The sequence below is a fragment of the Sabethes cyaneus genome, chromosome 1, assembly GCF_943734655.1.
Source record: "Sabethes cyaneus chromosome 1, idSabCyanKW18_F2, whole genome shotgun sequence".
Taxonomy (NCBI): domain Eukaryota; kingdom Metazoa; phylum Arthropoda; class Insecta; order Diptera; family Culicidae; genus Sabethes; species Sabethes cyaneus.
The window spans coordinates 31140233-31167100 of NC_071353.1; the positions used below are offsets into that span (position 1 = coordinate 31140233).

A 26868-nucleotide genomic window follows, 5' to 3' on the forward strand; every position below is an offset into this window, starting at 1 on the left:
GTGACTTAAGTGTACTGTCAAATGAGATTAAAAAAAAAATATTAATATATATGTATGACCGCATTTCAAGGTCAAGACTAAAAACTTGAGATTAGTCTAAATGAGATTGTGCCCAAAAAGCATATGTTTTTGTTCTTTAGCTCAGTATACACACAATTTAGGAACTAAGTTGATTTCAAACCTGTCAATATATACTAAATTGTTCAATTAACAACTACCGTAGAGATGGTTTAGTTACAATGAAACCCAATTTAACTGGAAGTGCATGAACTTTGGCACAGTCTCACCCTTTCTAAGGGGTGACATTGACAGACCTATGGTGCTGGTTTGCTCCAAAATAGATGATGCAATCTAATCTGTCAAAATATTGTGCTCATTGAGCACTGCTCAATAGTAAAGAATATGAGTGTACTGGTGTATGCTGACGTATTTTTGTTGTGTATGTGAAATCCACAAATTGGATCAATTATTATGGCTTGGCACAATCTCACCCCCGTGAAGCTCGACAAGTACAAAGTTTGGAAAAATATTATTATCGTAATCCAAACTTATCCAACGCATAATAACCGTTCAATACATTGTAAATGATTAGTTTATATACCTTCAAAATAGCAAGTTGATGCGATTTCTTGTTTGGGTTGGTTTATGCGTGACATTTTTTACAAGCGTTATTTCCGAGTATTTTTGATTGCGAACTTTGAAACCCTGTTTAGGCTAAATAGTTTGCTAATATTATCTGTGTTCCATTCTAAGTTATGAATAAATATGTTATGTTCATGATCATTTTGAATTTAGGTCACCAGTTTTTATAGATATAATAAATTTTCATAAATAAACATTTTTGGTTTTTGGCACAATCTCACCCCCGTGGCACAATGTCACCCCGGATCAATGAGGTTTAAAAAGGTGTGGCAGATGAAGACATTTGATAGTATTAGTAGCGAAAAATCAGAAAACGACGTCAAACTACAAAAACAAACCGCATCGGACAATGGGGTTTGTTTTTGTAGTTTGACGTCACGTTTCATCGTGATTGGTCGATTTACGATTCCACCCACACCATGATGAAATTTCTTCATTGCACTAATACCACTTAACCAACATTGCCATACCTGTATAAAACACATTGACCCCGGATGGCGGTACTATGAAACTCTGAGCATCGAACGGAAGGAGAAATGCGGTCAAAATGGATGTTCTATTAGTGATCACGATCACAAGCATATCGTGAAAGCGTTTAATCGGAATCCCAATGCTTCGGTCAGGGATGTAGCCAAAAAGTTAAACCTGTCCAAGTCATTCGTTCAGAGAGCCAAGGACCGGGAGGGAGTGCATACGTACAAAGTGCAGAAGGCTCCAGATCGTGATGAACGGCAAAATGCGGTGAGAAAGTCACGGGCCCGGAAACCGAACACCCAGTTGCTGATGAAGCCTCATAGTCTCATCAAGGATGATTAGACTTACGTTAACGGGGACTTCCGGCAGCTTCCGCAGCTCCTGTTCTTTACCGCCCAGTACAAGTTTGATGTTCTGGAAAAAGTAAGGAAGCATAAACTTTCAAAGTTTGCCAAGAAATACATGATTTGGCAAGCGATCTGCTCATGTGGCAAACGCAGTGCGGCTTTCGTTATAACGCGTCTGTAGACGAGTAGATCTACCTTAAGGAGTGTATATAGAAGTGTCTGCCTCCTCTGTTGAAGCGATACGAGGGCCCTACGATCTTCCCAGCAAACATTTTCGTACGTATATCGAAGTAACAAATATCCCAGCAAACATTTTCATATGCATATCCGAGTAACAAGTGAGTTATAAGTACCTGTATATAGCCTGAAAAATAGTATCCGATGCACAAAACTAGCATATGCCTACTAATTTGGAGGCCATATACGTACTAAAAACTATACGTTAACAATTCAACTTTATAAGTCTTTGTATGCGATAAGATCCGATTCAAAACGATTAGTTTTATGCTGCTATACAATTCTGTACTGGAAGTCGCAGGTCAATCACTTGCTATCGTCAAATGCGACAGAATATAAATTTGAGTACATTTCGTTGGGATATATTTACGATCCTGAATTTATTAATAGTCAATAACGATAATTTTCGTACATTGATATACGAGTTGGTGTTTGCTGGGATGTTATATGTACCGATATATATCTAGAAAAATTGCATTCGATGCACGAAACCAGCATATGCGTACTGTTTTGGAAGCGATATACGTACTACAAATTATATGAAAACAATTCACATTCATGAGAATTTATACACGATGAAATCCGACTTAACATGATTAGTTCCATAATACTACACAATTCTGTGACGAAAATCGTATGTGAATCAGTTACTATCATTTTTTACGAATAAATGTAAACTAGGGTGCGCTTTATTAAGCTTTATGTACGATTTCGAGTTTGTTTAGCGATATTTAAGATGATTTTCACACATTATTATACGATTTGTGGTTTGCTGGGTTCTGACCGGATATAGCTTCGTACCACTATTCAAAGGATGTTCTGAAGTGGTACGAAGCCAACGGGGTCTCTTTCGTACCTAAGGACATGCACGATTTGATCGCAAAACCCATGTACTTGATATGTTCGTTATCGGCATGAACCAGTTTAGCCTGATCGCAAATGTTTTCTTAAAAGGAGTCAAAGGTTAGAACCATGGTGGAGATACACCGTTTTCTGTTGGCGTTCTGGGGACGGCTAGTTTGAATCGACCGCATAAGAGAGTTCCAATGACGGGAAAATTGAATCTACCACGCACTTTTTCAGTAAGCGTTACAGTTACGGTTGATCTGAATCACCTAGTCACACCACACGCACAAAACAATAGAGTTGTGCATGCTGACGTCACGAATGAACGCGATTCACCCGTTTGCCGTATTTTGAGAACGCAATTTACATAATTTCGAGTAAAACGACTCAAAAGCGTATTCTCCATCAGTGTTCTCCTACAAATTGCGTGGAATGGGAGTTTTGGTACTTTTCCGGTTGGGTGAATATTGTGTAGGCTTTGGTTATGTAGCAAAATAAAACGGATTTTTTTTTGTTTAGCTCGTACTCGAGATTCTGCTAAGACGCTCAAAGTAATAACATTTAATTAGTCGACATTATTTGCAGTGTTTGTGGTATAAGACCCTAGCACGTCTTTGGCAAGAAGCCAGGTCCTCCGAGAAGATCGTATTTAGGAAAGTCTCACAACTGGACTTCAGAAGAGAAAGAAATTGCTTTTGAAGATACTCTTTCAAATATGTACATCTGTGCTCACGGTGTACAACTTCGACATCTTCTGTTTTCAGAAGTTCTCTGGAACATCAAACTTATCCTTGACAGTGAACTACTGGTTCCCCAGAATGGGGTTGAAATCCGCTTTCACGAGGTCTCGTCATCCATAAAGCAGCAGTGTGATTTTGTCAGCTTTTGATTTATGGTTCGCGGTATACAAACAACTGTTTTCTCTGCATCTTGGCTTACGATCGACAGTCAGACATTCTTCGAACCGCTTTAAGGCACAAGAAACCCTCAACTTTTTACCGATGGCTCGATATGATTGACTCTTATTTTCGATGTACCCGTGCATTTCTACGCGAAATGTGCTGTTCCTTGGGTGCCATTTTTCTGGTTTTTGCGCACCTTACAAAAAACTCACAAATCAGTGTAAACAATGCACGTTGAATCCTCTTCACTCAGTATTACAATTAATTATACCCGACGGTTCAGAAGTTAGAGCAATTTGAGTGTGTTGCAATTTTACCGCGAAAACCCTTTATGCACCGCCATAACTCCGGAACATTTGGACGGTTCTTCATCAAACTTGGCCTACTTGTTTGTTGATATAAGGGAATCATCATATTGGGATGACAAAAGGGGGAGGTAAAAGCATCTGCGTATCTGAATAATTGACTTTGCAGTAAATTCAGGAAACCAAAAATGAAATATTTAACAACTAACCAGACGAATTAGAAATACTAGTTAATAAATAACATAGTTAAATATGGCCAGGTAGCAATTAGCGACAAACCGATCGGCACGGCGTCGTCGGTGTCCGCAGGCACCCGTAGCTATGATTTTGTGTACCGGCATTGAAGTTACAATGTATATAGCAGATCGCGTTCGCGTGCGCGTGCGCAAAAAAAAGGGAAAATTTTTGCATGGCCACCCGATGATGAGCGAATCTGGCTTCAATTGACATTGCTGCAGAACCGTGCCAAGCTAGATGCCGCCGCCGGTTAGATCGCTAGTATACGTACTATACTGGTCGTAGAGACTTGTTGCGAAGAGCAAACGACTAACCGATAGGTACTGAAGTTGAGTCACGATGACATATACTGCAGCTGATTAAAGGGGTGTACAGAAGAAAAAAATGCAAAATAACATCCAACTGCATTGTTTGGCACTAGGTCATTGTCACACGTATTATACTGTTATTTATTGAATTTGGTTTCTAAACAGTAAATGTATCTTATTAACTTACGCATGAATTTAAGCTGATAATTAGAAAACCTATTCTGAAGTTAGTTTGATGCAAGGAAAGTAAGTCGTAGGTACATTTAATTATTACTACAATTCATCCCATTGCACGGATTGCACGAACTGATGATATAAGATTGCATAACACATAGGTATTGGTTTATTAACAGGGGTAAGAAACGAGATTTAATTTATGAAATGTTTTTATGGATTGTTCGCCATACAAAAGGAACGAGTTTTAAACTTTTTTTCAAAATTTAACAGCAAATAAACAAGCTTTCAGCAATAAAAAAAATTCGAAAAAAAATCTCTATTTGTATTATTTGTTTGCAGTGCTTTGCTGCGCAGATATTCACTCATACTTTACCATACGTCGTGCTGCATTTGGATGCGTTTGTGTAATCCGAAACAGAATATTTGGTATTGAATGCCAATTTAGAATTTTAAATAGAAGGCATGAGTCATGGCACTATTTTTGGTTGAATTCCAAGGTTCATAATTTAAATTTTGCGTATTTTTCAGCCACACGAGGTTGAATGACGCATATTTTATTTAAATTATAGCAAGGAGATGGGATTTTCCGTTCCAATTACATGGGTGTTTTATATTGATTCACTTCGTGTGGTTGGATATTCATGGTAAAATAATAGGGCGATTTCAATGAGACGATATTCAGCACGATAAGCGTTCTATTTTGATATATTGCAGCATTGAAAAGCTGAAAATTTCGTGTTGGGAAATGTAAAACAGAATTAGAATTGAATATACGAATGAAAATGAATAACCAATCCGGCGAGCATTTTAATTGAAAGTGCAACTATAACATGAATCAGTATTTATCAAATTTTAAACATTTAAAAAAGATCGCTTTAGAACAGAAAACAGTCACAAAAATCGTACAAACACTGACATTTTTTCCGCCTTTAGAAGGCCACAGGTTACATACTATTTCTGCATAAGCCACTGTAAATGACCGATGAGCAAACGGGCAATAAACTGTGCGTTATATTTATTCCTCGTTGAGAAGTAAATTTAAATCTCGTCCCTACACAATTGTTGAGGAATGAAAGTATTGAAGTTTTAAGTGTTGCGTTAAGCAAATATGCACAGGTATAATATCCAACACTCTTCAGGATGACATTAATGGTGCATCGTCAAGGTAAGGTTTCATTCCACAGGAGATTGTGAATATATCGTATTCTATATTTTCTCTGGGTGATAACATTAAATCTTTGTTGATTAAAATTCTTCCTCCATTTATCGACCGAAGGATTGCTGAATATAATATCTGGGACGCCTTAATGCAACCTTATATAACTGATTGAGATTTCATGAAACCTCCTTTCACGCCACTTCAGTTGGTAATTGCAGTTGATGATTCGAAGTGTTTTACAGTCGATGGCCTGATCAAGTACAAGAAACTGTTCAGCAGTCATCCGGCATATCAATGAAATCACTGCAGCAAGTCAAAACAATAAAACCTCAAGCAAGAAAAAAAAGTAACCTGCGCAGACATTATGCCGGCTGGCAGGCAGGAAACGATTTTACGCGGTGGAAACATTTTACGCGCATGCTTACGGTAAAGCCGTTGCGTGCTTAGATTGCCAAAAAGTTAAACAATAACATAACCGCTCTGAATCGATTCACCTGTCAGAATACGGTGTCGTTTTCAGTAGAATAGTTTGGATAAATATTTTGCTATGGAAGTTGTGAAAAACATTAGGATAACATTTTCATATCCATATTTACCTGATCGAATTTCAGTACACAATCAAGCTTCACTTAAAGTGCATTATTCCGTTTCGATGTAGGCATGATGAGTATAAAACTTTTCTTTTAACTTCATCAAAACCATTACACCGTCACAAGTGAGTCTAGACGAACTGTCATGGAATAACAAACTTATTTTAATACAGTTGTGTAATGTTTGGTCCACTTTTAAAATGCATCAAGACAAAGTTCCGGCACTGTTGAAAGATGTATAGGATTAGGCGATGTCCTCGGAATGGCTGAGCAAGATGATAAACTTTCTTATTTACTTAGGTAAAAATATTGTGCACCGTGCGAGGCTCCTAGAATTAAAAAATTACTACATCAAACTTTCGAAATTACGGAGTCTTATTACCAGAATGACGCAGGCATTATTATGTTATTCCATTTCTGATGATACTTTAGCGATCTCTGATGTCAGCTATCATTCATATATTTTCACCGGAAGTTATTTTAATAGTAACACGCTTTCGCTACTCGATATTTCGACAATTACAAGGTGTTCGAAATCAGATTGCATCACAAAAACACAAGAAACGGCAAAATAACCCATTTAACTGATCATCGCCAAACATTCAGTGAATAAAATATGTTTACGTTTATATTTGTTTATTGTCCAGTAGTTTAAGGTACAACCTTTTAAAATACAGTGTGACACATATATATTCGAACAAAAACAAAGTGATATATTTTTGTAAATAACGGCTTTATCTCGAATTTTAGTTTTAGAAGTTGTTTACCCATAGATACAGAACGCAAGAAACAATCATTGCTCTATTGAATCGCCTTTTGCCTGGATAACACGCTTCAAACACTTTTTGAAGTCCTTACATGCGGCACGTACTACTTCCATCGGAATGTCATCCCATATCGTGTTAATAACTAACTTATATTCATCCAAATTATGATATTTATAATCCTTAAGCTTCTGTTGCTTGTAACCTCATATACAAAAATCCAGAGATTCAAATCAGGAGAACTTGGAGGCCATTCCTTTTTCGATATGAAATCCGTCAGATTGGCTTTGCACCACGTCTGCACAAGATTTGCAGTGTGGGCAGGAGCTCCATCCTGTTGAAAGTAGTAATATTCTTAACCATACATTCTCCGAACGTAAGACATCAAATTATGTCCTGAGACCATTTCTAGATAGTATTTTGCATTAACTTTCACACCCTTTCCAATAAATACAAGAGGAAGTTTCCCTTTCTTTGAAATGCCTCCCCATACCACGACTGCTGATGAATTTTAGTATCGTGGTACATTCCGTTTGTGCTTTGGAACAGCCATGATCGAAACCGACCACAACCGATCATTTTGAGCATGATGCGGTGTTTGAAGAACAAACAACTTCTCATCAGAAAAGATCACTTCGGAACAGGGATGGAAAAAATCGCTTCTAGCGATCAAGATCATAGGAGCGATCAGATTCAGATTCATTGACATCACTACTTGTAAGCGACAAACACTTTGTCGTGATCCTTACAGATTATGACAAACCTCATGTCAGATCATGTTCATTGCATGATTGCGTTGAGAACTTTAAATATAACATAATAGAAAATAGAGAGAAAATATAATAGATACACACGATTGGTTGTGTGCATCGTATGAATCGCAATACAAACAACATGTGTGACCTTTTTTTCTCGCAGCTAGGTAAAATTTAACATTATGATTGACTGCTGAGACTGTTTAGAGAACAAAATCGTGTGATCAACGCTAAAGATTCACTGTTTGTCATGAACTGTACGGATCGTGATCGGTGTGGCTATAACTCACAGATTTTGTCAAAATCACTGATCTTCCATCCCTGCTTCGGAATCACCGTGCCGACGGAGCAGCAGTTTGCATCTTTCCTGCCGTTTTTGTTTTGTTGCTTCCGTTAATCTATGGATTTTACGTTTCACATGCAGATCCATTTTCAAAATTCGACAAAGAGATTCCCTGTTGATATTCAGACCGGTCGCAACTGCGACGAATTTGATCTCAAACAACCTTTTTGACCTCTGCAGCTCTAACGCTTCGTTTTTTTTCGGGTTTTTTAAGGTTTTCAACAGACAAATCTTTTTACTGTATAGTACGCAAATGCTCTTTTTATGCCGAGATGTTTGAGGTCACGAAAACCAGTGCTGCATGCAGCACCGTTTCGGAATTTATTTATTATCAACGACCATAACTCGAACATTGGTACGTGTACACCGAACGAGACACAATACGAAAATGAAACTACGTCAAGTAAGACTTGAGTAATGATTGCACACACACATGGTATTAGTTTGATTGTAATAATTATATATGCCGTCACAAGCATAAAATGATTTTTGTTCGAATATTTATGTGTCACACTTTATAACATATTATTTAACTTTTCCTATGTTTGTTCTATTCAATTTCATTACCATATCCAAATGTATGAACTCTTAATACTACTCATATCTTACTGTTTGGGCCATAGAGCGTAGGACCATTTCCAAGCAACAATGTGAGTTTTATTACGCTCTTATTGCAGTTTTCATTACCAATTTTGGCCATAAAATCCATCATAAGCGTGTATTAAAACCCAAATTGTTACTAGTGTTGTGTGATCTTAGAAGTGGAAGTAGACGCTGTTGGAGTTGGATGCATTCCTTTAGCCAGGTATCCATTGACCGTCGTTTTTGACACGAATAGGGTGCTCTGTTTTCCACACGTGCATACAAATCATGTATTTGTTGGCAAATTTTAACATGTTGTACTCTCTAACGTCTTCAGCGAGGTCGAACTTATGATGAGCAATGAAGAATCGAAGTCCCAGAAGCTGTTGGAAGTCTGCTTTTACGTTTGCCTCGCCATCCATAACGAGGCATTGCGGTTTCGTCAACATCTGGGTATGGTAGCAAATAATAGCAGAATCACAGTATTCGATGTTCAGTGACTCTAGCATTAGTTTAGTCTTTGGCCCCTCCACATCCTTCCTTTGTACTGAATAGGCAACTACGAATAGTGAAGTCACACTCGAGTGGCGTAATGTCTCTTGTCATAACTAGTTTCCGCAATCACTAAGGAACTCAAGCACGGATACCACGCTGTTTCCTAAGACCGCCGAATTACGAGGTGATGCTAAAGTCGTTTTGTTTTTAATAGCCAGCATGCATACGAAAGTGGAAGTTACCGACACAGAAAACATCACCTTTCGGACGAGAAACAAATGATGCCGCAACGAAAATGATATGTGGCGCTGCGGAAATACTGTATGAATCGTTCTTTTACACGTACCTATCTCAAAGAGATTCGGTGAGAAATCGGATAGCTGAAGACTAATAGAGCCACCGGAAAGGACTAGCTCTACTCCATAACTCGGACAAATTCACCAGCAATTTCTGAAGTACAACGTTCCCACGCATCATATTTTCATGGATTTTAAGGCAACACACGATACAGTCAAAGATGAAAAGTTATGGTAGATAATGCACGAGAACTGGTTTCCGGGTAAACTGACGCAACTGATCAAAGCTATCCCGAAGCAAGTGTTGTGAAACGTGCGTGCTTCAAGGACACTCTCGAGCCCTAGTCTGTTCCATCTACAAAAAGGGCGACCGGTTAGATTGCTGTAACTACCGCGGTATTACGCTGGTCAACGCCGCCTACAAGGTGTTCGCTCAAATTTTGTTGCGTCGTCTATCCCTAATAGCAAGAGAATTCGTAGGGCAGTATCAGGCGGCCTTCATGGGGGCCCGTGCTACTACGAATTAAAATTTAACTCTCCGACAAATCCTCCATAAATGTCGAGAGTACAAGGTGCCCACGCATCATATTTTCGTGCATTTCAGTGCTCTGAAATCGATACAGTTGAAAGCGAACAGCTTTGGCAGATAATGCACGAGTACGGTTTTCCGGACAAACTGACGTGGCTGATCAAAGCTATCTTGGAGTGAGTGATGTGCTACATGCGCGTTTCGGGGACACTCTCGAGTCCTTTCGAATCGCGCAAAGAGTTGCGGCAAGGGGATGGACTGTCCTGTATGTTATTCAGCATCGCTATTGAAGGTGCGCTGCGGCGATTGGGCATCGAAACGAGAGGAACGATCTTCAGCAAGAGTAGCCAATTCCTAGCCTTCGCACACAACCTTGATATCATTACCAGAAACCTTGGGACGGCAGAGGTAATCTACGCCAGACTAAATACGGGAGCTAGGAGGATAGGGTTACAAATCAATGCGTCGAAAACCAAATATATGGCAGGAAGAGGCTCTAGAGAAAGCAACGTTTACCTCCCACGGACAGTGACTATTAACGGGGATGAACTGCAAGTGGTTGATGAATTCGTATATTTGGGATCTCTGGTCACCGCCAAAAATAATACAAGAAAGGAGATTCAACGACGCAATCAAGCTGGAAATCGAGCCTACTTTTCCCTCCGCAAGTCACTATGGTCAATGAGCATACTCCACCGTACAAAGTTGACGATATACAAAACGCTAATCAGACCGGTAGTCCTCTACGGACTTGAGACAGTAACTTTGCTCACGGAAGACATAGGGTTTATTTCTAATCCCCGTCGTAGTAAGTAAATTCATTCTAATTTTCATCATTCGTTGGATGGATTTAATGAATACTCCAAGAGTTCTTGTGCTGATTTGACTAAAACATACTTACCTTCTGATCCGTGAACTTTGAAATTACTGAAAAGCGATTATTAAAGCATATTATTGAAATAACGCAACCGACTTTATTTCTTAAATTCGTCGTACCGTTTTAAAATCCGTCCATCAACATTTTTCATCGTCCGAACTAAAAATCACAACCATGTTTACGAAGCTAACGCGCATGTATTTGTGTAGGACGGCATGACAAATGTTATTTTGCAAAATTTCTGCAGGTCTGCCAAGTTTTCCTGGCTGCAGAATAACGACAATGCCTTGCGTGAGTTATTTTCATTTATGAATGACGGAAATTAAATTAAAAAGTCGACATTTTCTTCTTCGTCGCACGAAAAAACGTAGGAAATTTGGCTGCTAGGACTTCTTTAATGATAAAAAGCATTTAAATAGATCTCAGCTCACTTTGATTGATCGCGTATGATAGACAACAAACTAAAATATTAGGGAATAACTAGTTTTGCATTGTGTGTCATAAAAATGCTGATATTTTTAATAATTTGTGTTGGATAGGACGGGAATAGGCAATTACGACGAAACAGCAACATACCCTACGTGCACTTTGACGGACTACAAACGGATAGTGGAGATTGGCGTAGGCGTATGAACCACGAGTTGCAGGCACTACTCGAAGAGATTCCCATCGTACACCTGGCGAAAGTTGGGAGACTACGGCAAAAGCCACCCCGGCTCTCGGCTGGTAAGTGCTATGCGTATTTCAGGGACACTCTCAAGTCCTTTCGAATCGTGAAGAGGGTACAAAACCCACAATAGAGCGGTAGTTCTTTAAGGACTTGAATCTGTAATATTGTTCACGTATGATATACGGGTCCTTGCCGTGTTCGAGCGAAAGGTGTTGTGAATAATATTTGGCGGAGAGTGGCGGAAGCGTATAAATCTCGCCCTGGCAGGTGTTGTGGGTTCAAATCCGGTTATAATCTCTGATTATAGCTTGGTTCGACCCATGCACCTTCCAGCATTGGACAAAAGATAGGAGTCACAACGACAACTTGTTAAGCGTAGCTACCTATTACCCCCCCACCCCTTCCATTCCACTCTTTCCCCTCCATTCCCAAAAAAATCCTTCTTCATTGCTTTCCCTTACCGTCCCTTCATCAATTGTAGAATTATCGTTTCAAAAAAAAAAAGAAAAAAAATATTAATTTCAGGCGTAAATAAGTTACTGTAATCAAAAGTACGCAAAGTGTGCTGCTAGGGCACCTTCATAGATTAAATTTTCGATGTCGGATGTATAAATAAATGATTTCTATAGAATATTGCAATAAACAACAATTTTGCAGTGAAACGAAACGCACGATTTGGGAAAATGAGTCTTATGGAATTGTCTAAGCACATCCGACCTGCTAAGCAAACAGAGATATAAAATAAAAGAAGACTCATCATTATTAAAATATGTTGACATTCACCAACGCATAATTTATGTTGCGTGAAATGGAATAGAACACACCACCAAGCGTATTGAAACAGGTTTTACCCGATGCTAATTCACAGATCAGATCAATGTCACAAGCCTCATTAGTTTAATTCCTAAACGATTTTTCAGTGTTTTATCCATGTACGGATAAAAGGTTGCATTGAGAAGTGAAAGGTAGTGATGAGTAAACATCAGCCGGAAAAGGAAGATTGTCAATAGGAGAGCTTGTATTGTGACATTTAATAATTGGTAAGCTGGATCCTAATGTGTGTTATTAATTCACCAACACGTGGTGAGGAAATTATATCGGAAAAATTTAAAATGGCTTACAATGATTTCCAATACAGGTGATGACGATTACAATTAATATATTTTCGAAATTTGCCATGGTTCTATTCCATTTTCATTTTAGATTTAACCAACTTTTTTGTGCGCTGTATTTTTACGTCATCGCTTCAACATTTTGTAATACTAAAAAGTTTTTATTACCTACTCATTCAAACGATGATATAGTAATAATAAGCATATATTGTCTCAAAGGGTGAAGTGCTAACTAATTAACAAATTCTGTCATTTGAAAAACTTTAAATCTACTTGTTATAGTACAGAAACTGTATTATCATAAATCGAGTTTCGACTTACCATCTTAAACAGGGTAACTCCAGTGTCATTCCAGATTCGTTCGATTCGTTGAGATATTCCTTTACATATTTTTTTTGCATAACCAGTGTTTTACATCAATCACTCTAATCTCTCCCATCATGGTTTCTCAGTCTACCTATAATTAATCTTTGCAATACTGCCTGCTATACTTTCAGAGCGTCCAAAGCTGTTTCGGCCATCACCTTGACGAACCGCGAGCTGTTGGCAGATCACGTTCATGACCCCTGCCGGAATCCATTCTGCTTGACGATGGTATGAGAGAGGCAGAGATTAAAAGCAAACCAGATCCATGTGCGAACACTGGTGAGTTGATGCGAAGGCTCCAGTGCGCGAGAGCAAGTCAAGGACCGCAGCCTGCGCCCTAGAACTAGTTATTGGTCGGAGGGAGACCCAACTCCTTCCCGTCAATAACCGGGTTATGACGAAGCTCGCCCTTTTGCATGTGCTGGGCACACTGCTAGGACCACTGCTGGTTTGCACGCTACTACTGACGACGCTGGACACATGCGCGGGTCAGCGCGAATCGCAACTGCGGCTAGGCAAAGCAATCAACATCTTCATCCGCTATGGCTATCTATCAATTTCGATGAAGGTGATATCGTACAACGATAGCGAGACTTGGTTGTTCAAGGAACCGACGAAAAATATTTTCAAGGTAAACAAATGCGTAGGCGAGACAAAAAAAATTGAAATGTGTGATACCTACAATGATTGTTCACAATCATTTCCGAGTAGTGGGATCTAAAATTGCACGACTAATTCAATGTTCTCTTAGTCGGTTATTAAAATCTTGCCATCAAGATAATCAAGAAAAGTGAAAGGCCACTCAATTATCTTTCTCAAACGAACAAATCAAATTTTGCTTTAGCCGACATAGAACTACGTCTTACCGTAGAGTGTCATTCCAAAATTTGGATTCAGGCGAGCTTCACGAAATAATGAAAGATTTTAAACACTAATAATTCTGCCAGTTCTGAACGGGTTTCAATGGTATATATACCAATCAATTCATATAAAAACGTATAAAAATCTGGGCCTAGTAGATGCAAGTCGATTATACTGGACGTTTTTCAAATGTTCAACAGTTTGATACGCAAATTTATTATGTTTATTAGATGAGGTTGAGATCAAAGTTTTCAAATGCCTGTATCTTGTGTATCATTATTGTCAGTTTGTTAAAATTTGATGCTCCATAAAGAATTAAACTACCAAGTCACATTCACACAACCTTTGCGGATTGGCGATGAAACCGCATTTTGCAGATATTTGTGTGACTTGTAGCACCAGGTAACCTTAAATCACTGACGAACTGACATGGCACATAGAAGAAAATCATTTAAAAAAAACCACCGTCCTACACATTTTGCTTGCACGCTAGCACCCTCTGTTATGCATGTTGCGGAGTAGCTTGCATGTGCAGTGTTTTATGTTGTAGAGTTTTCACATTTGTATGGTTTTATACTGAAAACTCGAAACAACACTCGCGCGCCGCGGTGTAACATATCGTTAACACTTTGGTTTCACTCGCAAACTTAGGCATTCCAATAAACTTCCATGTTTGTTTTCCAGCACTGACAGCTCTTTCTTCCTTCCAGGGTCTAGACCAACTGAAGACCGATGAGTACGAGGTAAAACCGGGAGTTTTCAACGGCGACTTTCACATGGAATTTTGCGACAACAAGCGACAACTGTTCCAGGCATACTTTCGAGACTTCCAGATCGAACGTTTGGACAACCCGTGGCGTGCGTACACCGAAGGCTGGCACACGGAGATAGCCGCCAAAAAGCTAGGAATCCAAAGCAAGTATCTCGAGCGGGACGACTACTGCTATGTGCTGGTTCGAGTGTCCCGATTTCGGGATAGTGCCAAGTTCTCCAAGCCGATCCCGCCGAACCAGATGCTGGACAATGAGGTGCAACGAAAAGTGCAAAGTGTATCGATCGGAGACACAACGTCGGCGGTGCAGTTCATGAACAAGTACGGAACCCACTACATCAATTCGTACATGACCGGTAACTCCCTCTATCAAGTGTTTGTGTTCAACAAGCGAAACTACGCACACATCAAAGAAAAGCTTAAATCACGGGGAGTGCTGGCACTGTCCAAGGTGGATTTGTACGATCATTTTGCCCCGTGGTACGTTGAGCACATGGGTAAAATCCGATGCGCCAGCGGGAATACCACCGTTGAAGGTTGGGCCTCCCGAAAGCTTCGATTGTCCTACTATGTGTTCACCTACAGTAGTCTGCTAAAGCTGCACGGCGATGGAGCCCTGCTTCGAATACTGAGTGAACTGCTGCAGAACGAAGCCATTCTGCAGCTTGACTTGAAATCGCTTAGTGTGATATTTAAAGAACCTGCCAAACGAGCGTGGTTCGAAGAGATACTAGATAACTATTTGAAATTATGGGAAGTTAACATGTAGAAGGAAGGAAATCAGTAAGTCTATCTAAAACAGCAAAATCCTTAATTTCTAGCCGCAGCTAAGTGAAAACAGTCATTCATTTAAAATTTCGTTTAAGGTAATACTGACTAGAGTAAGCATAAGTTTCGTGTAGAACACCAAAGCAAGAAGGCGCAGAGTAACTTCGAAAATTAAGTTAGATGAATTACCGACCAGTCGCAGGGTTTCCAGTTATAGTCCGCAACAGTGTTACGATGATGCCGGCAGAGCTGAAATTACTACTTTGAAAAGTAGGTCCTTTCATTCCGACACTGAAAAGGCTAAAAGGAACTGTTTGTAGTAAATACTAAACAAACAAATTAAACGGAAGCATTGTGAAGTACAAAATAGAATAACCACTTAAGATGAAACCCTCATTAGAGACTCCCTTGAGCATCCACCTTGAAGTATCGCTAATCCGGTAGTTCGATACACATTCAAACTTCAACTAAACAAGCCATAATCTAAACCAGAAGACGCTACACGCCGCTTTGGGATTATGGAGTGTAATGTTTACCAATCGAGTGCCACCTTGTCGTGCATCAACATGAGCGACAGTTCGTGTTATTCTAGTGACTTAAACGAGCTTAGCCGGGCAGCCGCTGGTCATCCTGCTAGCTGCGAATGTAAATAATAGCACGATCTTCTAGGTTTTGAAGGTGCAAAACGCTTCCTTTTACCCTCTTAAAATGCCATCGTTCGACTGAACACGTCTTGTAAGAGGATAGCTAAACTCCCGACACGTGCTGTCTCAATTATTCTTGAAAGCCGCACAATCGCGTTTACGTAAGCGATTGTCTGGATTTAAATCCATTCAATTAAAATGGCAACAGAAATGTCGAACGAGTCCGATAGGTGCCGGCACGGGCTCATCGTATAGAGTGATTTTTCTGTTGGTAAACAAACAGCGATACTAGAAAATAAACTGTCACTGCGACCGATTTATTGACAAAACATAGCTCAACCTAAAAAAACGAAACATGTGGGTAGTTAGAGGAAACAAAAATGGATTACAGTTTTGGTTCAAATGGGTTTTTTTCGTTGCAATTGTTCGTTTATATATCACCTCATCGGAACACTACCGTCAGCAGACCGAACGAACGGTGCTCCTAAATATTGATCATAATTCAGTGCTCTTACTTTTATAGAGCATGATATGAAACAAAAATAAAAAAAATTGAGATAAACTAACAAATTGAAATTGAATCACCGCGGTTGTTTTATTGTCAAAAAAATGGAAAAGCAAAAAGCCAATGTACCGACTTTTGAATACTGGAATATATAAGAGTGGGCCAAAAACGAGTTTTCTAATTACTGTTGACTTTTGGAATATTGATTTAGAGATAGATAGATTTTTTTACGATCAATTGAGGGACTTTTCATATAGAATTACATGTGGAAAGCTCGAATCCTAAAAAAATACTAATCATACACATTATTTTTTGTTAATTAATATGGCTCGACTCTTCTGATCGTGCATACAGCCACTCCATAGAAAAGCACACTTCAAAATTTAACACTGCTCCAAGTTTGTATAAAACTAATGCATAACATTTGAACCACCGAATCTATTTTAATGACTTTGGTGTTAAATGAAAGAAAGTTTGATGAGCTTTTGAGAAAAAAGTATTGAATTAAACCCTTAATTTTTTTATAATTACACAATCTTCTAAGGAATAAAGTTGCGATACTGCAATGGGGGCGCTTTGTGTTTTAATTTTATCTGCGCATATTTCTGGCAAGTTGACGGATATTTTTTGGTTAAATATTCCTATCCGAGTCATCAACTTTCGGAATTTAAAAAAGTTATTGACACTAGTTTTACCTGCATCCCCGGTTTTATGAATTGAGTGCATTACTGTTAGTAAAATTAAATATTACCTATAGTTATAATTTGTCATTCACGGCTTTCAGAATTCTAGCATATTTTCAACCACGAAAAACTATTTTTATGATCCAGTTGAATCATTGCAATCGTAAGTAAATTCCAATGATAAAATCACAAGCTGATCATATAACCTATAGTGAACAACAGAAATGTCAACCACGTAATGTTTATATTCCTAAGTATTACAACTTGTTCAAGTGCCAAGTTTATCTGAAGTATGCATTGGTAAATGTGTAACCATAAGTAACAAACAAAAATGTTCTGATAGAGTGAAAAATATACATTGCATAGATACTGCACGAACCAAACAAGGAGCAATGAATAGACAACTACTTCACAGCTGTGATAGATTAGATAGTAAATATGCGACAAAGCTCCCCTGGGTGATCTTCTGTTTCGCTGGCGCATGCCGGAACTATGCGGAAGCTCTATTAGCTAGAAATTCACCGCAAATCACCGTTGCCGATTTCAGGGAGACACACCTTGATTGATTCTACAATTAGCGTACCCCTTGCCAGCGAGCGGGGTAAATTCTATAGTGTTTGTTCGGGGTCTACCACGATTAGAGCTCGCAGTCTGATTGAAGATGAGCATTTAGCGGGCAAATCAGACAGGGGGAAACAATTAACAATAATAGGTACAGAAACCGGGTGTATTATAAGGAGAGGTTGCAAGCAGTTTTTAACGGAATGTTCGCGTAAAAATATAAGTTTTAATAGATAGAAAAAATAAATACAAAGTTTCAAAATATATCGAAACAATACCATGTGGAGATATCACAGCCTTTGAAACATGTAAAAAATATTAAAACACGTATGAAATCAAACAACTCAACGTATTCGCCCTACTCCCTAACGTTGAATTTTAGTTACAGAAGTTACACAACATGACACAACGCTAAACGATGAGATTTCAGACACCACGGCTAGATCAAATGGAATGTTTCGTAAAGAGATTAGCTAAAATGGTTACTTTAAACTTAGATTATTAAATAACATAGATGTGCCACTCTTTGCAAATTCAATCACTAGTAAAATGGCTGCTGACGGCAAAATGGTTTACTAACCTGTCATAGTGTTCGTAAAGCATTCTCATAGACACACGTTTGACTACATCATCTGTCACTAACACTTGTGTAAAATGAGAAGGCCAGTGTTGGGCACAATTTCGCTAATTTGCTAAATCGCTTGTTAGCGGCGCTAAATTCTGGTTAGCGAGTTAGCGTTTTCGCTAAATTTGGAATACGTCAGCGAAACCGTTAGCTTCGCTAAAAATAAACCCTTGAAATCGCTAACCGCTAAATCGCTAAAGCTGCATGAAAACTGTGAAATCATTCAAACTTTACCTGGCCATTTTTATATTGAATTGGTCAGAAATAATGTTACAAATCAACAAGTTTGTATGCGGTTCAATCACCAAAATAATAGTATTACCACAGACAAGTCAGTGGTATTACGGTCTGGTCAACGAATGATGAAATGTCAATGAATGTATACCGAAAGATCCACTCATCTTTTCCAGACAAGTCGAATTCAAACGAGTTTTAATTGAATCGAAATTTGATTGCCGGCAATAATAACATAAGAAACAGACACTGATAGAGCATGCAATATGGAACTGAAACATGAATATTTCTGGATAATAGACACTAAATTTCTAAGTTTCTTTCTTTAAGAACAAACAAGTTGTGGTGATAACGTACACTGAGAAAACTTTTCGTATAGTTTCTATGTGTTTCACACATAGATTTTTTCCATGTGCCCAGTAAATGAACTTTATGTGCCAAACAGTTACCATTTACGTGTTTTTAAAATTTACCTTTAAAATTTGCACATACTATTCATATGCATATAATTTTCATGTGTACTTCTGGGTGGATTGCGTTTATATGTGGCACATAATAATCATAAGGATTTTCATATGGAAATTTTCATTTGAAAAGTGCGGATTATTTTGAGTGTATGCATTACAAAAATAAACAAAATACGGACCGCGGTTAAAAGAACTTCTTTGAGAAATGACGTACACACTTAAAAAAAAGTGCCGAAGTCAGCAAAATTTTGCCGAGATTTGCACAGCCGAGCGTTCGGTAAATTTTTTATGATGCCAAACGTTAGTAAAGATCCGTAAACGTCGATTTGCAAAACTGAAATTTTTACCGAACGCTTGGCTGTCCAAATCTCGCCAAATTTTGCTGAGTTCTTTAAGTGTGCATGTAGTCAAACTAAAACCGTAACAAATTTTTAGTTACTCTCCGACGTTTCGCTTTTTATTTTTAAAGCTTTTTCAAGGCAGATGAAAAGAACTACAAAAAATTTCCTTAAATGCTACTTTAATTAAGCTTTCTACAACAAATGCTTCGACGCCCTGCCCTGTTGGTCGGCCTGACGGCAGTTAGCCAGAACCTTAGTCAGGGCCGATGAAACAATGAAAATATTCTATTGTTTGCAGCTGGGGGACGCCGGAAGGGTTGACGGTATTCAGTACAATGATTATCCACAGACTAACAGACTAAACACTGGAGTCTCATTCCATCGCCAATATAAACTATCATTTAAAATTTTCACTCAAGCCAAGACTCAAACAACAGTCGCTGCGCGAGAACACCGTTCGCCTGCGCTGGCGCTGCACAGTGGCGCCAGTCAGAACAAAACTGAGACAAAACTAATAAAATTGTTAAAGTAGTATGGAATTTACATATTTTGTATATAACTGTGAACCAAATTGACTACTATAACTTAAAGTTTGAAAATATTTAAAAAAATCAATAATTAGGGTGTCTCTAAAATAATTTTCTAAGAAAAGTTTTATAACTACTTGAACTATTATTTTTATTTTGTGTCTTTTTTGCATTGGGCTAATTAGGAGAAGTAGTAATGACCTTGTAACACTCAGCAATCCATAACGTTGAGCCACATTTGAAAATAAATTTTTGAATTTTAAAAATAGCACTTTCTCCAGCCAAAAACCATGTTTATTCACTAAAATTTGAATATCAAAGTGTCACTTCTGCTCTGCTGACCTGGTACTAACCTTTAGCTGCTAAATGCTCAAAGATTTTCTTTAAAAATATCTATAATAGTATTGCTAGAAGTAATTACAAAGCGGAATTGCCTAAAACACATGGTTATATTTTTAGTCTTTGCGCAAATCTGCGCAAAATGCGGATATGATTTTTGGAAAGTAGACTAAATTCTACATAAAATATGAAAAAATGACAGTTACCTTCCGTTCCCAAAAAAAGATGCTCAACTTTGAAAATGCGAAGTCACATGTGTGTTATTATTTTGAGATTTGGACCAAATATATTTTAGAGTGTACTTGATTTTCGTCAATTTGCAAAATAAGGTTCTAATCTATAACCATTTCAATACCAAATCACGTTTCCTTTGTATGCAAATACCTAACAGGATACGATTAAAAACAGTTTTTCGAAACTTCCGTTGAAGGAAAAATATGGGAAGTTTTCCCACAAACTTCAGATTCAAAAAATTCTCCAAAAAGCTGTATCATTCCCAGCGCTCTGAAATTTTGGAATATAGTTATTTAGTCTATCTACTTTCATAGAAAAATAATAATTCATGGAAAACTTCAACTCCATTTTGAGTGTTTTGTCCCAGTATTTTCCACTGTGCGCTGCTGTAAGATAATACACAAGTGAATTTATAGCATTGCTAAATTTATAACGATCTGCTTTGTGTAGCGCGAAGACTGCACCAGGTGATGCTAGTGTTTTTTCCAAGTTTTAGGGGTGTCATTGAAACGATGTTTTGTTAGAAAATGTGTTCCAAGTGTCACGTCTGTTAGTCTTTGGATTATCTTTAACCGGTACATCGGCTCCATTGATCTTTTGGCACATTGGGCCGAGGCCGGGGCGGCAAAAAACCACGTTCTCCAGGCGGTAACTTCCAGCATGTACTTCATACTTCTTATATCCCCGTTCACCACAAGCCCTGAATGAAAGAACAGCAGCTTGAACATTCGCTTCTCGCTGATCGTCAGTTACAGAAGGACATTTTTTGGGAACTTTCTGTGATATATTTGACGCCATCGCTTACCTCCTTGATGGGGCGTAATGTCTGAAGTTTTTGGAACGTCTTAGTAGAATACAATGCCTGAAATTTTACTATCTATATTTATTCGCGACAGATATGTATTTCGCCTACGACTTGCAGACTTCATCAGTGTCTGTTTTCGAATAAAAAGTACTCATTGCTTTGACAGTCGTTGCCGTGTAACATCAAGTAAGGGTAAACGGGGTAACAACGCCCGCCGGGGTAAAACCGCCCACCATGGTTTTACAGGCCCTTGCTCAAATTGGTGTTAAATGTTGATGACAGTCATATTACTGAATGCGTACGCAATATTTCACAATACCTTGTACAGCAATATCGTATAAACTATCGGAGAAATAAATAAAAACAGATTTTTCGTGATAATCGTTTCGTTTTTTATAACTTTGTTCCCACAGAACTTAGGGTTTATTTTATTCAAAACGTTAAAACTTGTAGTAAATCCAACCCATATCGCATCTCTGATCCTGTCTTCATCCGACAGTACCTAAATTAGGTAACTGTTCATGCAGTTTTGCTGAAATAAATAGTGAAATGTGTAAATCGGTCATTTGGGGGTAAAACCGCCCACAACGAACGGCGCAAGACCGTCGTTCATAATGCTAGTCCGATAAGGAGATTTTTAAAATAATTGCATAGTTTGGACCAAAGAATCTCAGATTTACATAAAACAATGTAAATGTGCTTAACTTGTAGCTGGTAGACTGTTTGAAAAAATCTAAATCGCCAATTTTCCCTGCGGCGCTATGGACATTTCTTTATTTTCTCGGATAAAACTTTTTTCAATAATTCCTCCCTCTTGGAACAAATATCATGGAATAAACTTTTTTTTATGAAAATATAGCAAATTTTCTTAGCAATGCAAAAATAATAAGTATCTGGTTTATCAATCAGAACAATTTGAAATGTCAAAAAATGACTTACCGGATTAATTGCAGGAACTTTAATACCCATATTGTTATATTTTATCTTAGATCCTCTCTAGTCCTTAAAGATTGACTCCAGGATACCTAACTCGATCCATCTTGTTGTCTAAGGAAACTACACGGTATTAATTTCAAGACTCGTACCAATATTACTGATATTCTTCCAATACGAGTGGTTGCCGGACACTCTTTCGAAATTGCGAATCTCGGGGAACCATGTATTGTTTGATGTCAAACTGATTTAATTTGTTTAAATTAGATAAATTCACGAATCCAATGCCACCAGTTTCGTTCAAATCGGTTGAATATTGTTAAAGTTATACGCTATGGCGGTTTTACCCCGTTAGTGGGCATGTTTCACCCCGCATGGAAAAAATACTCTATTTTTTGGACGTGTTTTCAAATCGCAATTAAAAATAGAAAATCATTACAGATATTTATGTTTTTATTTTTTACATGTAGGTAACAGTTCAATTGTTCATTTAAAGCAGATAAATTAGAAATTGAGCTGAAACTTTTTTTTACACAGGTGGTTTTGCTTAAGTGGGCGGTCTTGCCCCGCCTACCCTTAGGTCTCGTCATTCTTCGCCGTAAAGATGTTTTTCACCAGCACCTTCAGCCTTCAGCCAGCCTTGACTGATGCATCCACTTAAAAATGTCCATTTTGGCGAGGCACTTTTTCACTGTTTAGTTCCGACCTCCCCAAGGCGCGGAAGGCTGAGGGCACCTTGCTTTTGGTGTTCCTTTTCAGCTTCTACTGAACTTAACCATTCTCTAGAAGGAAGAGCATGTTGTATGTGCCAGATCGGCTATATTTGGCGGAGACGAAGTGCCTCACGATGTCCAACATCTTCACTCCGGGCAGCATCTGGCGGTACGAACAAAGCATTGAATGTAGTTGTTGTAATTCAGATTTAGCGATTAGTGAAATTTTCGCTAATCTGAGTTTGTCGATTAGCGTTTAGCGATTAGCGAGCTAACTTTTTCGGTTAGCAAATTGGAGGTTAGCGACGCTAAATTTTCGGTTAGTGGTGCCCACCACTGGAGAAGGCGATACAAAAACTATGATAATCCAGTAAAGCCTGCCGCCAGTAGATAGTGCTGATGGCATACTCATATATGAAGACATCAAAGATTGGGAATACACTGAAATCGCTTTTTACGCGGTTTGTTTTTTATGCGAGTATTTTTCCGCGACTTTCAGAATTTACGCGTTTGTTTTAACGAGAATTTCGGAATTTACGCGGCTTTTTTACGCGATTTTTATTTACGAGGAACGTATCCTTCGCGTAAAGAGCGACTTGAGTGTATCTAGTTTTAATCTAAGCTTTAAACCAAGCCCCTCCTGACTGAAAGCCATATTTTTGTGACTAGAATTACTAGAATCGCAGCTCGCTCATCAATCGTAACGTCGTTTCTTCAATCTAGAGAGCATCTGAAATCCATGTTAAAAGCGCCTCACGACAGCGTCTGACCATGAACGTGCAACTTAATCGTGAGACTCGGTAGTGTGAACGATCAAGAAAATTTGATTCAGAACATTCGGCGTGAGCCCAGGCAATGAAATACTAAGATGGAATGAAAGCGTGATATGTACCTGGAGTAGCAGATGGTGGCGAAAGGGTCCTGCTCGAGCAGCTAGAACAGAGCGGTGCTAGAAAGCTGAGCATAGTGGTACGGCAGGAGATCTGTCTCAAAGGCAAGAAGGTGTGGAGAATGTGGCGGCTAGGCCTAGTTTTAGCAGAGCAGTGGACCCTTCAATGAACTGGGAGCGGATCTTCTAGTGTAGGGCTAGGCGAAAACCACGCGATGGGCTAGAATGCGATTAACAAGAGAATGTATCTGTTAAGGGTAAACGGCCGTTTTGTTTTCAACAACTCCATCGTAAACGTGCACTGCCCGCTTGAAGGTAGACCCGACGACGAGAAGGAAGCATTCTACGCGCATCTGGAGGCAACACGCGAGAGCTGTTTACTACGAGACGTCAAGATCGTCATCGGGGCCATGAACGCCCATATCGATAGGGAAGCGGGAAGCCCCATTACGAACTTTAGTAAGACTAGCGAACTCCTAGCCTTCGCAGACGACGTCGACATCATTACTAGGAACCTTGGGATGGCGGAGTCAATCTACGCTGGACTAAAAACGGAGGCTAGGAGGTTTGGGTTACAAAACAATGCAATGTAAACCAAATATATGGTAGAAAGAGACTCGAGAAAAAAACATTCGTCTCCTACGGACAGTGACTATTGACGGCGATGAACTGGAAGTGAGTGATGAGTTCGTATATTTGGGATATCTAGTTATCACCGACAATAATACGAGTAAGGAGATCCAACGACGCATTCAAGCTGGAAGTCGAGCCTACTTTTCCCTCTGCAAGACACTCCGATCAAGGAGTATACACCGTCGCACAAAGCTGACAATGTACAAAACGCTAATCAGATCGGTAGTCCTCTACGAACTTGAGGCAGTAGCTTTGCTTACTGAAGACATTCGTGCACCTGCCGTATTTGCACGAAAGGTGTTGCGGACTATTTTTGGTGGAGTACAAATGGATAGCGAAGAGTGGCATAGACGTATGAACCACGAGTCGTAGGCGCTACTTGGAGAGATTCCCATCGTACACTAAGCGAAAATCGGTAGACTACGGTAGGCCGTCTACGTCGCAAAGGCTGCTGGACGACTGTGCAGTGAAATCCTACTCTTCAAGAATTCCACTGGCACCATAGAGGAATCCAGCGTTCTAGATGGCTCGACCAGGTTGAAGGCGTCTTGCGTATGTCCAGACGATCAACGAATTGGCGATGAGTAGCCCAGGACCGAGTACAGTGGAGAGGCAATCTTGATACGGCAAGAGCCACCTCGCCCCTCTGCTGGTAGAAGTAAGAAGTAAGTAGTGCCCCATTGCCTGCACACCAAGACCATCGATAACGGCCAGCGGTACATCAATTTTGCAGCTCCTCGAGCCCGAGTAACCAGAAGCAGTTTTCCCCTCGAAAAAGATATCCATCACCTAATCAATGAACAATGCTTCAAATCACCCACGGTCTCTTCGATGGTCGGGTTTTCTCGAGACACACTATCTTTCCGATGAGCCGTTATAGGCCGCAACCGCGATGCTGGGTGAAAAGTTTCTGAATGCACGAAAGGCACACTCGGTGGAAGTAATACTACGATAAGCATCTCACTGGTGATAAAACAGAAGAAAGCAGAACGGAGGTTGAAAAACTTAGTAGCGCTCACCGAGGATAGTAGCGATAGTACAGTAGACGGAGGAAGAGGCACAATTTGTGTCTAAAAATAAATAACCCAACCAGATACGTCGCTATTTTAATAAGGGGGTTGTGCAGTCTCCTTTTGTCCAGCGCCTCTGTGGTTCAAAGGTACATGGGTACTAGCGAGCCACATGCCCTGGCAGGTGTTGTGGGTTCGAATCAGGTTATAATCTCAGATTATAGCTTGGTTCGACCCATGCACCTTCCAGCATTGAACAAAAGGTAGGATTCACAACGACTACTTGTTAAGCGTAGCTACCAATAATCCCCCCCCCCCCTCACCTTTCCGCTCTTTCCCCTCCATTCCAAAAAAAATTCATTACTTTCCCCTACTGTCCCTTCATCAATTGTAGAACCACCGTTTCAAAAAATATTAATACCTATATATCCTTGATCGCATTTCAAGGTTGGACACGAGGTTGGTCTAGTAGCGTCTTGTCTCCCGATCTTGAGAAGATTCGGCGGGACGTTGGCCAATTGAAGATTAATAGAGCAGCCGGAAAAGACTGGTGAATCCTGACACAATACTATAAACATAGCTGGGGACCACTGGTAATGACACTACATTGGATTCGATAAACTAGACTAGTTCGATAAAAACGTCTTGAGAAACACGTATTTCTAAAAATTTACTAAAATTCATGAAATAGAAGATTTAAGACCAATTTTCAGTACAAAATTTTCTCAGCTTTCGAATGAAAGTAACCGAATCGAGCTAACTAGCACGGTTTATGTACCAGAGCTAAATTAAGACAAACAGAACCGAAAACTAAAAATGTTTAATAACTCTGTAACGATTGAGATTTGACCATATGCGTAGAAGGATTTTTTTCGTCAATTATGGTCCTCTATCAACCCCTGAAATATCTACACTAAGCTACCCAACACCCTGTATACAGTTAGATCTTTCGAAAAGCACAAGTATTCAAGTACCTATACGTACTGAAAAGTTCAAGTCAATTCGTTAAATATTTGCGAAGCCACATGCATATTTGTAACAATGTGTCAGAGCAGTTGAAGAGGGAACGCGAAAATTTACACGCAATTTTAACTGGTTTTTCAAAGTCGGCGAGCAAGATTTTTCGAAATTGGTTGAACTGATTCACTTCAAATTTTAATACAAACTCTATAGGAATATTTGCTAGAAAGTTGTCGAAGATTTTTCCTCACCGACAAATATTTTTATTATTATAGACATTTTAATTCATGTCAAAAATATACTTTTCACATTTGAGAAGCTATTATTTTGACAAAATTTATTATTTCGCTA

General features: G+C 39.1%; 1 protein-coding gene across 9 annotated transcripts in view; it reads left to right on the forward strand.

Moving 5' to 3' along the window:
* The window catches only part of LOC128739734 (torso-like protein), a 42450-nt gene extending 25074 nt beyond the window's left edge, over positions 1 to 17376 (forward strand). For 8 of the 9 annotated variants that reach the window (XM_053835401.1, XM_053835330.1, XM_053835267.1 and 5 more), the window contains 2 exons: positions 13145 to 13644; positions 14585 to 17376. In XM_053835401.1, the coding sequence (XP_053691376.1) occupies positions 13408 to 13644; positions 14585 to 15415 (1068 nt within the window). In that variant the 5' untranslated portion in view covers positions 13145 to 13407 and the 3' untranslated portion in view covers positions 15416 to 17376. Of the gene's footprint in view, positions 1 to 11462; positions 11592 to 13144; positions 13645 to 14584 lie in introns of those variants that run through there. The other variant, XM_053835655.1, reaches the window with a different exon arrangement.
* Positions 17377 to 26868: the final 9492 nt, after the last annotated feature.